The 13,065-nt window shown below is 37.5% G+C and overlaps 1 protein-coding gene across 1 annotated transcript in view; it reads right to left on the minus strand.

The window, feature by feature from the left end:
• Nucleotides 1-13,065, minus strand: part of FSIP2 (fibrous sheath interacting protein 2) — a 142,481-nt gene that overhangs the window by 11,640 nt on the left and 117,776 nt on the right. Inside the window, exons 18-20 of the mRNA XM_059877827.1 lie at nucleotides 12,314-12,814; nucleotides 10,654-10,754; nucleotides 3,208-3,251 (exon numbers count right to left, since the gene is read on the minus strand). Of these exons, the coding sequence (XP_059733810.1) occupies nucleotides 3,208-3,251; nucleotides 10,654-10,754; nucleotides 12,314-12,814 (646 nt within the window). The remainder of the gene's footprint in view (nucleotides 1-3,207; nucleotides 3,252-10,653; nucleotides 10,755-12,313; nucleotides 12,815-13,065) is intronic.

Consider the following 13,065-nt stretch of genomic DNA (forward strand, 5'->3'; position numbering starts at 1 on the left):
GCTGACTCATTGGAAAAGACTCTGATGCTGGGAGGGATTGGGGGCAGGAGGAGAAGGGGATGACAGAGGATGAGATGGCTGGATGGCATCACCGACTCGATGGACATGAGTCTGAGTGAACTCCAGGAGTTGGTGATGGACAGGGAGGCCTGGCGTGCTGCTATTCATGGGGTCGCAAAGAGTTGGATAAGACTGAGCGACTGAACTGAACTTGACAATGAGGTTACAATTTAAAAGAGTGTGGTCCAAGAAGACTTCACTGAGCAGGTGACATCTCAGTTTCTGAAGGTAAAGAATAAGCAATGTAGATACAGGAGGAAGGCTTCCTTGGTCTAGTCCTTAAACATTCCAGGAATTCAGCATCTCTGTACTTGCTGATCCTCATGTAGCTTTCTTGTAGATTCTCCAAGCAAGAATACTGGAATGGGTTGCCATTTCCTTCTCCAGGAGATCTTCCCCACCCAGGGAATGACCCAGGTCTCCTGCATTGTAGGCAGACACTTTACCTACCGTCTAGGCCACCAGGGAAGTCTAAAGTGAAGTCGCTCAGTTGTGTCCGACTCTTTGCGACCCATGGACGCAGTAGCCTGGGAATTTTCAGGCAAGAATACTGGAGTGGGTTGCCATTTCTTTCTCCAGAGAATATTCCCAACCCAGGGATTGAACCCAGGTTTCCCACATTGTAGACAGAGGCTTTACCATCTGAGCCACCAAGGAAGCCAAGGAAAGACTAGGGATCTCTTCAAGAAAATCAGAGACACCAAAGGAACAATTCATGCAAAGATGAGCTCGATAAAGGACAGAAATGGTATGGACCTAATAGAAGCAGAAGATATTAAGAAGAGATGGCAAGAATACACAGAAGAACTGTACAAAAAAGATCTTCACGACCCAGATAATCATGATGGTGTGATCACTGACCTAGAGCCAGACATCCTGGAATGTGAAGTCAAGTGGGCCTTAGAAAGCATCACTATGAACAAAGCTAGTGGAGGTGATGGAATTCCAGTGGAGCTATTTCAAATCCTGAAAGATGATGCTGTGAAAGTGCTGCACTCAATATGCCAGCAAATTTGGACAACTCAGCAGTGGCCACAGGACTGGAAAATTTCAGTTTTCATTCCAATCCTAAAGAAAGGCAATTCCAAAGAATGCTCAAACTACCGCACAATTGCACTCATCTCACATGCTAGTAAAGTAATGCTCAAAATTCTCCAAGCCATGCTTCAGCAATATGTGAACTGTGAACTTCCTGATGTTCAAGCTGCTTTTAGAAAAGGCAGAGGAACCAGAGATCAAATTGCCAACATCCGCTGGATCATAGAAAAAGCAAGAGAGTTCCAGAAAAACATCTATTTCTGCTTTATTGACTATGCCAATGCCTTTGACTGTGTGGATCACAATAAACTGTGGAAAATTCTGAAAGAGATGGGAATACAGACCACCTAATCTGCCTCTTGAGAAATTTGTATGCAGGTCAGGAAGCAACAGTTAGAACTGGACATGGAACAACAGACTGGTTCCAAATAGGAAAAGGAGTTCGTCAAGGCTGTATATTGTCACCCTGTTTATTTAACTTCTATGCAGAGTACATCATGAGAAACGCTGGACTGGAAGAAACACAAGCTGGAATCAAGATTTCCGGGAGAAACCTCAATAACCTCAGTAATGCAGCTGACACCACCCTTATGGCAGAAAGTGAAGAGGAACTAAAAAGCCTCTTGATGAAAGTGAAAGTGGAGAGTGAAAAAGTTGGCTTAAAGCTCAACATTCAGAAAATGAAGATCATGGCATCCGGTCCCATCACTTCATGGGAAATAGGGAAACAGTGGAAACAGTGTCAAACTTTATTTTTCTAGGCTCCAAAATCACTCCAGATGGTGACTGCAGCCATGAAATTAAAAGACGCTTACTCCTTGGAAGAAAAGTATGACCAACCTAGATAGCATATTCAAAAGCATAGACATTACTTTGCCAACAAAGGTCCGTCTAGTTAAGGCTATGGTTTTTCCTGTGGTCATGTATGGATGTGAGAGTTGAACTGTGAAGAAGGCTGAGCACCGAAGAATTGATGGTTTTGAACTGTGGTGTTGAAGAAGACTCTTGAGAGTCCCTTGGACTGTAAGGAGATCCAACCAGTCCATTCTGAAGGAGATCAGCCCTGGGTGTTCTTTGAAAGGAATGATGCTAAAGCTGAAACTTCAGTACTTTGGCCACCTCATGTGAAGAGTTGACTCATTGGAAAAGGCTCTGATGCTGGGAGGGATTGGGGGCAGGGGGAGAAGGGGAAGACAGAGGATGAGATGGCTGGATGGCATCACTGACTTGATGGACATGAGTCTGAGTGAACTCCAGGAGTTGGTGATGGACAGGGAGGCCTGGCATGCTGTGATTCATGGGGTCGCCAAGAGTCGGACATGACTGAGCAACTGATCTGATCTGATCTGATAGTATGTTTACAGAATTCTGGTGTACTTACTGTTATTTTATGAACCATCTTAATAAAAATGATTTCCTCCCTCAAGTTGAGAGAATGTTTCTTAAGTAACACCTTGAGTGAGCTGTATGTTCAAAATACCCAGGGTAAACTTGTGGTTCAGATTTAAAGGCCACTTCATATAGTAGGCACAAACTCAAATTCTTGGACATGCTACCACTGTTAGAACCATATCAATTACCGGAGGTTTCAACAAATACAGTGCTGGATAGTCCTCACACAAATGTTCTAAGCACTCAATATTATTATAGGTTAAAAAAAAAAATGTGAGGTCCATACTAGCCACATTTAAATGTAAACATATGAATTTAGCTCTAAAGGCCTTTTTTACGGGTACATTTTGATTTGGTTAAGCACAAAGATAGGATAAGTTCTCAAATAAATTGTTAAATCCTAGTATCATGGTTTCTGGTTCAGCTAGAATCTATGATATACACCCTGATTTTGTGGATATTTCTCACAGGAGCATGGTAAACATAAATTCATTTATCACATCATATTCTTGACCAACATCATTAATAATAACATAAACTAGTTCACTTATTTTAACATCTGCATGATATAGTACTAGATCCTTTCTAAAAGTAGATAAGCTCATAGGAAAAAGTTGTATCAACTTCAGGCTTGATAACTTAAAAAAACTGATCAGAGTAGTAGAGTATCCTTCTGAATAGTTTCTACTTTAAATTAAGAAAAAGAATAAATCCAACCTTCCAAAATTTTAGTTCTCTCTGCAGTATAATCTTCAGTTTCACTAAAACAGAAGAGAAAAAGAACATTTCATTTTTTAATGTATTTAATGAATCAAGAAATTACTGGTTAAGTAAAATCACAATCTGTCCTCATTCTCCATACAGAGGTAAACCTGGAATAATGTATCACTGAATTTCCAAATCAAATGCAGATTATTTTTAAATTGACTTTCTTCCCAATTTTAAAAATCTGGTTAAATACACATAAAATTTATCATCTTTACCATTTTTAAGTGTACAGTTTTATACTTGAGTACATTCACATTACTGTGCAACTATCACCACCATCCATCTCTGGAACTTCTTCATTTCCCCCTGAAACTGAAACTTTGTACTCATAAATCCTTATTCATAAATACTAACACTGTACATCCCTCTCTCTCCATCCCCTGGAACCCATATTTTACCTTATGCCTATGTGATCTGACTAGTTAGGTATCTCATATAAGTGGAATCATAAATTTGCTACTTTGTGACTGACTTATTCATTTAGCATAGTGTCTTCAAGGTGACGTGTCCTTGTCAGGATGCCCTTCCTTTCTAAAACTGAGAAATATTCTGTTGAAATTATGTACCATATTTTGCTGATCCATTCATCCATCAGTGGACTCTTGTGTTGCTTCCAAGATTTGGTTATTGTGAATAATGATGCTATGAATATAAATATAAAAATATTTGTTTGAGTCCATGTTTTCAATTCTTTGGAGTATATACCCAGAAGTAGAATTGCTGGATCATATGGTAACTCTTAAATTTTTTTTTTCTTCACAAACTCTCATACTGTTTTCAATAGTGCCTATACCATTTTAAATTCCCAGTGCATTGTGCGAGGGTTCTGATTTCTTTACATTCTTGCCAACATGTTATTTTATGAAAAAACAAATTTGTTTTTTGATTATAGCTATTCTCATGGGTGTGAAATAGCATCTCATTGTGGTTTTGATTTGCATTTCCCTAATGATCAGTGATGCTGGGGATCTTTTTACAAGCTTATTGCCCATTTATATATCCTCTTTGAGGAAGTATCTATTCAAGCTGCCCTTTGCCTAATTTTTTAATCAGGTTGTTTTTTGTTTTTGTTGAGTTATAGGAGTTCTTTATATATTCTGGATAGTACTTCGTTATCAGATATATGACTTGCAATTATATTCTCCCATTCTATGTGCTGACTTTTTACTCTCCTTTGAAGCACAAACATTTCTAATTTTGATACAGTCAAACTTATCTAATTTTTTTCTTACTGCTTGTACTTCTAGTATCATATCCAAGAAATTATTGCTAAATCCAATGTCATGGGCTTTCCCTCTATGTTTTCTTACAAGAATTCTATAGTTTACTTAGGTGTCTTTGACCCATTTTGAATTAGTTTTTCTACATAGTATAAGGTAAAGGTCTAACTTCATTTTTGTGTGTGGTTATCTAGTTTTCCCAACGCCATCTGTTGAAAAGACATTTTTCTCCATTTAATGGTCTTGGGATGCTTATCAAAAAGTATTTGATATATTAAAGATCTGTTCTGGGTTATTTATTTTATTCCATTGGTCTACATATCTGTCTTTATGTCAGCACCACATTGCTTTGATTACCATGATTCTGTAATAAGTTTTGTAACAAGGAGTCCAAGTTTGTTCTTTCTTTTCAGGATTGTTTTGGCTACTGGAAGTCCTTTGAGATACCATATAAATATTCAGATGTATTTTTTCTTTTGCTGTAAAAAGTCAGAATTTTTATAAGGATTCCATTTAATGAGCACAATCCTTCGGGTATTATTTTAAAATCTTAACAGAATATTTCTGTTAATTTGTGTCTTTTTAAATTTCTTCCAGGTATGTTTTTCAGTTTTCACTGGAGTATAGAAATGCAATGGTTTTCTTCTGGGTAATTCTATATCTAGCAACTTTGATTAACTCATATATTTCTCTTAAAAGTATTTTTTTTTGTATGGCATCATTGGTTTTCTACATATAAGATAATATCATCTATGAACAGAACTCATTTTAATTCTCTTCCAATTTAGATACCTTTTATTTCTTGCCTAATTGTTTTGACTAGGACTTCTGGTAATATATTGAATAGAAGTGATGAGAGTGTCAACTATCATTGAATAAAACTGGACAGAGTAGACATCCTTGTCTTCTTTCTGATATTAAAGGAAATGCTTTCAGCTTTTCATGGTTATACATAATGTTAGCTATAAGTTTGTCAGATACTACCTTTATTATGTTGAAGAATGAAATCCCTCATTTGCTCCACTGCTGCTTCCTTCCTATTAGTTGAGGTTTTACAGAGACACATTTTGATTCCCTTTTTGTTTCCTTTCACGTATATTTTATAGTTATTTTCTTTGTTGTTAACACAGAGAGTACATATGACATCTTAAAGTTATGATAATTAAACTGATACCAATTTAACCTCAGTTGCATACAAAAACTCTACTCCTCGATAGATCAACCGCCATCCCTTTGTTACTGCTATCCCAAATTATGGCTTTATATAAATTCCATTTAGTCTTTGGGCTTCCCTGGTGGCTCAGATAGTAAAGAATCCACATAAAATTATTATAATACTGGTTTTACATTTGTCCATATATTTAACTTTACTAGAGAATTTAAAATTTTCATACGGCTTTGAGTTACCATCCAACATCCTTTAGTTTCAATTTGAAGAACTTGTGTTAACATTTCTTGCATTTCATTTTCTAATTTAGAATGTTCTGATTTCTCTTTCACTTTGAAGGGTATTTTTTACTGGTAATAAGAGTTGTCACATGACAGTTTTCTCTTTTAGCCCTTTAAATATATAATCTACTGCCTTCCATCCTGCAAGGTTCCCTCTAAAAGTTTTACTGACAGTTTTATGGAGATCTCTTGTACAAGCAATTTCTACGGCGCCACTTGAAGAATCTCTTTTTGTCTTTTGATGGTTGTGATTATGTCTCAGGTAATCTCTGTGCACTTATGTTACTTAAAATTCACTGAATTTATTATTTGTATATTCATGCTTTTACAAATTTGAGGAGGTTTTAGCCATATTTCCTAAAATAATCCCCTTGCCCTTTTTCTCTCATTTCTCTGGAATTCACCATAGTGTGTGTGGGTGTGTGTGTATTGGTATGCTTGCTGATATCCCTTAAGTTCTATAGAATCTGTTCACTTTTTCAGCCTCTTCTTTTTGCTTGTCAGACTCAATAATTTCAAGTGACTTGTGTTCAAATTCACTGATTATTTCTTCTGCTTGATTGTGACTGCTTTTGAGCCCATCTAGTGAATCTTACAATTTAGTTGCTATATTTTTCAGTTACAGAATTTGTTAGTTCTGACCGGTTCCTTTTTACAGCTTTTAATCTCTTTTTATTTGTATGATTTTTTTTTCGTATACTTTTCCTTTGACTTCCTTTGGGTCTTTGTGTTTCAGTTATTTAAACTCTTTGTCATATATGTCCATTTGGTGTGCTTCTCCATGGACATTTTCTGAGGATTTATTTGGTTTCTTAAAAATGTGCCAAATTTTCTTGTTTCTTAATATACATTGTGATCTTATGATGGAATTTGAGCATTTAAAGAAACAGTTATCTCTTCCAGCTTTTGGAGATTGGTGTAGAAACCCTTCACTAACTAGCAGAACAGGGAACCTTGGGAACAGACGGAGGTAAAGCCTTCAGGTGTTCATTTTGTTCCGGGCCTATGTCCTTCTGGGCCTATGTATGTACTTTTGCTTTTCCTTTTTCACTTTTCCCGACCTGCTGTTAAATGTTTTGTTTGCTAAGAGTATCATCATATTTCTTCTCAGTTTAGTTCAGTTGCTCAGCCGTGTCTGACACTTTGCGACCCCATGGACTGCAGCATGCTAGGCCTCCCTGTCCATCATCAACTCCTGGAGCATACTCAAACTCATGTCCATCAACTCAGTGATGCCATCCAACTATCTCATCCTCTGTCATCCCCTTCTCTCCTCCTGCCCTCAATCTTTCCCAGCATCAGGGTCTTTTCCAACGAGTCAGTTCTTTGCTTCAGGTGGCCAAAGTATTGGAGTTTCACCTTCAGCATCAGTCCTTCCAATGAATGTTCAGGACTGATTTCTTTATGATTGACTGGTTTGATCTCCTTGCAGTCCAAGGGGCTCTTGAGAGTTGTCTCCAACATCACAGTTCAAAAGCGTCAATTCTTCTGCGCTCAGCTTTCTTTATAGTTCAACTCTCACATCCATACATGACTACTGGAAAAACCATAGCTTTGACTAGACGGACTTTTGTTGGCAAAGCAATGTCTCTGCTTTTTAATATGCTGTCTAAGTTGGTCATAACTTTCCTTCCAAAGAGCAGCATCTTTTAATTTCATGGCTGCAGTCACCATCTGCAGTGATTTTGGAGACAAAGAAAATAAAGTCTGTCACTATTTCCATTGTTTCCCCATCTATCTGCCATGAAGTAATGGGACCAGATGCCATGATCTTAGTTTTCTGAATGTTGAGTTTTAAGCCAGCTTTTTCACTCTCCTCTTTCACTTTCATCAAGAGGCTGTTTAGTTCCTCTTCACTTTCTGCCATAAGGGTGATCATCTGCATATCCGAGGTTTCGTCTCAGGGCCTTAGCTGTTCTGTGGTTTCCCTGTGTCTGTAATCTCTTGCTTTCAGGTGTCTGTGCATCTGTAGTCCCTTGTGATTTCCATACACCATGGCATCCATCTACTGACTTCTGTGGCTTCCAGGCTTAGATCCAAACTATGCCATCATTCCCAATCTGTGCTTCTTCAGGTGAGACAGAAATAGTCTCTCAGGTAGTCCACAGATAGATCTGAACATTGCAAATAAGTTCCAATCTGCTCTTTCCACTTCAAGAGAAAAAACTGAGAATTGGGCCATTTCTTCCCAACTATGCCACATCATGTTGCAGAAGGGGCTTAGGTAATGATAAGAAAAGTCTGTGGAATTTTCTGCCACTTTGAATGTGGCCTTTCTTTGGGCATTCCCTTGGTTGATGCTATTACTTGATCGGTTTCTAGAGCTCTTGTGAAGTTGTTTTATCAGTCTCTAGTTATTTTTGTTTCTACAAGAAAATAAGGGTTTGCATTTTTTTGGCCTGCTGCTGCTGCTACTGCTGCTAAGTTGCTTCAGTCGTGTCCGACTCTGTGCGACTCCATAGATGGAAGCCCACCAGGCTCCCCCATCCATGGGATTCTCCAGGCAAGAACACTGGAGTGGGTTGCCATTTCCTTCTCCAATGCATGAAAGGGGAAAGTGAAAGTGAAGTCGCTCAGTCATTTCCGACCCTCAGCGACCCCATGGACTGCAGCCCACCAGGCTCCTCCATCCATGGGATTTTCCAGGCAAGAGTACTGGAGTGGGGTGCCATTGCCTTCTCCTACCTCACTCTAAATTGACTTTTATTTGGTATCAACTGTGCCCTCTGTCTTCACTGATATAAATAATAGAGGGGTACCTGCATTACTAATTTTGTCTGTTAATACAATCAATCATTATTTAGGAACAAGAGGCAATAATTTGGCCAGGAACAAATGTTCCAAAATAGTATGTCAAAAGAATTGCATCATGCTGTGTGGGGAAAAATTATAACCAGGTAGATTTTTCTATTTATACCTATTGCTTCTCCCACAATAGAGATACTTCCGTTTCTAGGTTATGAATACTCTTATAAACTTAAGAATAATTTTAGGCAACTTCTGTTCTAGATATAATTAGATTAGAAATCTAATTAGATTTCAAGTCTGTTGCTGTTGTTTAGTCACCCAGATGTTTCTCATTCTTTGCAACCCAGTGGACTGCAGCACGTCAGACCCTCCTGTTCCCCACCATCTCCTGGAGTTTGCCCAAGTTCATGTCCATTGGATCGATGACGCCATCCAGCCATCTCATTGTCTGACACCCCCTTCTTTTGCCCTTGGTATTTCCCAGCATCAGGGATTTTTCCAAAGTATTGGCTCTTCACATCAGGTGACCAAAATACTGGAGCTTCAGTTTCAGCCATCAGTTCTTTCAATTAGTACTCAGGGTTGATTTCCTTTAAGATCAACTAGTTTGATCAACTTGCTGTACAAGGGACTTTCAGGAGTCTTCTCCAGCACCACAGTTTGAAGGCATCAATCTTTTGGCGCTCTGCCTTCTTTGTGGCTCAGTTCTTATAACCATATGGGACCACTGGGAAGACCATAGCTTTGACATATAGACCTTTGTTGGCAGAGTAATGTCTCTGCTTTTCAACACACTGTCTATGTTTGTCAAAGCTTTCCTGCTGAGAACCAATCATCTTCTGATTTCATGGCTGTAGTAACCATCCATGGTGATTTTAGAGTCCAAGAAGAGTAAATCTGTCACTGCTTCCACTTTTTCCCCTTCTATTTGCCATAAAGTAATGGGGCTTGATGCCACGATCTTAGTTTTTTAATATTTAGTTTTGAGCTGACTCTTTCACTTTCTTCCTTCGTCCTCATCAAGAAGTTCTTTAGTTCCTCCTTGCTTTCTGCCATTAGAGTGGAATCATCTGTGTATCTGAGGTTGTTGATGTTTCTCCCGCCTATCTTGATTCCACTGTGTAACTCATCCAGCCTGGCATTTCTTATGATGTGCTCAGTGTATAAGTTAACAAGCAAGGTGACAACAGACAGCCCTGTTGTACTCCTTTCTCAGTCCTGAACCAATCAGCTGTTTCATACAGGGCTCTCACTGTTGCATCTTGACTCACATACAGGTTTCTCAGGAGATAGGTAAAATAGTCTGGTATTCCAATCTCTTTAAGAGTTTTCCACAGTTTGTTATGATCCACACAGTCAAAGGCTTTAGTGTAGTCAAAACAGAGGTAGATGTTTTTTCTGGAATTCCCTTGCTTTCTCTATGGTTCAGTAAATGTTGGCAATCTGATCTCACAGCTAAACAGTTCAGACTTTGCTCTGATAATCATACAAACTTGGGTTGCCTTCTCATGTAAATGCTGTCTATATATACAGACCCACATCAAACTACATTGTTTCCTAGAATTCATCTCTGAATGCTCCAACTGTTCCCTCTCTTCATACATACTGGAACATTGAATTACTTAAAGAGATTTGAGTAGGAACCCTTTGGGCTGAAAGACACTGGGTTGCATTCATATCACTATCTTCCAGATTAAAAAACAAAACAAAACTATAACACATTAGCGAATTCTTAATTCAAGACACTGTTAGACTAGGAAGAATGTAGAGGGCAAGTAACTAGGAATGGGGCATCAGACAGAATGAAAAGGCCTTAGAGAAGCACAGTGGAGAGGTAGGGGAGGAAAGGATAAGAAGGAGTGAAGGAAGTTATAGGATTGAATACTTGCCCAATCAAGTTTTACCAGGGACTTCAGTCTTCCCAGAAGCATTACCCTCATCTCAGATTGCTATTTTATATTGCTTTAATTTCATATACCTGGCATATGAAATCAGATCTTCTTGGTTGTATGAAGATGAACTCATAATTCTGTGTATGAAGTAATGTGTAGGCTCAGTAGTAAGGATTTTTTCTTCTTTCTGGAAAAATGCAAGCCATGTATTACATTTGATATGCACTTCACCATATACTTGGCATATTCTCCCCTCTTAACATACACTATAATTAGAAAAAGTTTCAGAGGTTACTTAAAAATGGATGGAACCTATAGTTCTAAGTAAAATGTCTTTTTCCAATATAGTTTTTAGGAAATAGCTAGTGAAAGGTTCTAGACAATAACACTGAAGTTTGAGTAAATGCTAAAGATAAACGTAGCACAAAGTTTGATGTATATGATTTTCCAATTCTGTACTTTACAGGTGTTTTATGGAAACAGTTCAAAAAGAACAGAGATATAACTCTGGTCAGTTCAGAAGACTGTCAACTCAATCATGTGAACCTGTACTCTGATCTGGTTGGGAAGTCATGTGTGATTTTAAGGCCATAACTTTTATAAGAATACGTTTAGTGTTGTGTCTATTATAATCTTGAAAAAATAGACTACTATTACTGGGATTACTGTTCATACAATCCGTTTTTACTTTTGTTAATGTTATAACAATTCTTTAGTTGTCTATGAAGTCAGTACTTCTGAATGAGGCTCAAGAAAACTATTCTGCAGACTGCATCTAGTCATGTAATCACATAGATTCCCAGCAAATAGTTTAGAGTATGTGTTAAGATGATTTGCCTGGGAAGCTTTTGAACTGAACAGAGTTGTATCTGTTGTTTCTGGTTCATCTCAGCTTTTGTGTTAATTTGGGAATCATGTCAAAAGAATAATCAATAGGATTATCCCACCAGGAAACCCTAAATCATATACACTTTTCAAAAACATACTTTGGTATACATTTTTGAACAAGGACCACCCAAAGAGTCACTGAAATCCAAACCATTATGCTATGTGAGGCACTTGGTACTAGGGATGAAAGTTGTTCTCCATGAATATAGAGGGGTTTATGGGCTGATTGCAAGGATGATATTTAAAATATTTTTATTAACTTGTTAACTTTGGTCAAGTTGGTTAAGCAACATATTAAAAAAAAAAGCTATGTAACTTGCCCAAAAGATGCATAGCTATTAAAGACAGAGTTGGGATTGAAACCCAATCTGAAGTTTTTTTTTTTTTTTTTTAAATTACCTCCTACCTCGACCCATCTTCTGGTCCTGCCCTACTTGTTGAAAATGTATTTACCAGTCAAAATATAAAAGGGATGAAATCTTCTAAAATATGTAAATAATTAACTTTCATTTCTCTTAAGTAGCTTCCTTTTCTGTCATCCTTGGCTTTCTAATTATTCTACGTCTCTTTCCATTATCTGTTTTGTGTTCTATATGCAATTGTGTTCTATGCGCACAATTGTGTTCTATGCATGTTGTAAATTTTTTTAGAAAGTTTCTTTCATATTGTAAATTTTTCTTGCATACTGTATGCATTTCTTGCATACTGTAAATGTTGCCAGATTTAGGAAGAGACTATATCTGGAACCTTTTCAGTATTCCTTTCTACTCAATTAAGGTGCATACTTGGACAGAATCTCTGAAGACCTCTACTCTTTCCACAGACATCTGGTTATTGAGAGTCATGTTTCTCACTCACCTTACTCTGTGACTTTTCCTCCCAAGTAGAATCTGTTTCAGTGAAGGTTCCTGAGCAGGGGGACATGTCAAGTTCAGCAACAGTTCTTTTAATTTGTCCATTCTTAGCTTCTATTACATGATTTGACACTGTTCCAGTATTTTCAACATTTGCATTGGATGTGGCCTGACAACATTTACTTAGTGAAAAAAACTTTTTCAGACTGCTTGTGCTTTGTGTTGGCTTGGGAGAAACGACTTTGCTTTCTACTGGCTTTGTGGAATGTTTTACTTGATCTTCAATATTTTCTCCTGAGGGTTCTTGTACAATCTCTCTTAAAACAACTTCATCTTCATCAGATGAAGTTAGTTCCTCTTCTATGGTACTTTCTGAGATTTCCTGCTCAATATCATGAGCTACTAACCGAAGGATAAGTTCTTTTTTGTTCTGAACATCTTTTAAAAGCTCCACTTTGGTGATATCAGGCTTTCTTATATTCTGAAATGAATTTCTGCAAACAGCCTAGAATTGAAGGTATAATGAATATCAGAAACAAATGCCTCAATCACTTTTCCTGTGATTCTATTACAAAAGAGCTATTTCAGTTTGATTTCTAGTTTTAATGTAAAATAATATCTTCAGATGCTATGTTTACATTAGCAATATTTTAAAAAAGAAACATGAAAATTGTAAGAAATATTTGTTGGTATCATGTCTTTTACATTCAGGGATTGTATGTAATCTATCATACCATTTAAATAATCTACCATAAT

This window comes from Bos taurus, chromosome 2 (assembly GCF_002263795.3).
Source record: "Bos taurus isolate L1 Dominette 01449 registration number 42190680 breed Hereford chromosome 2, ARS-UCD2.0, whole genome shotgun sequence".
Lineage (NCBI taxonomy): Eukaryota > Metazoa > Chordata > Mammalia > Artiodactyla > Bovidae > Bos > Bos taurus.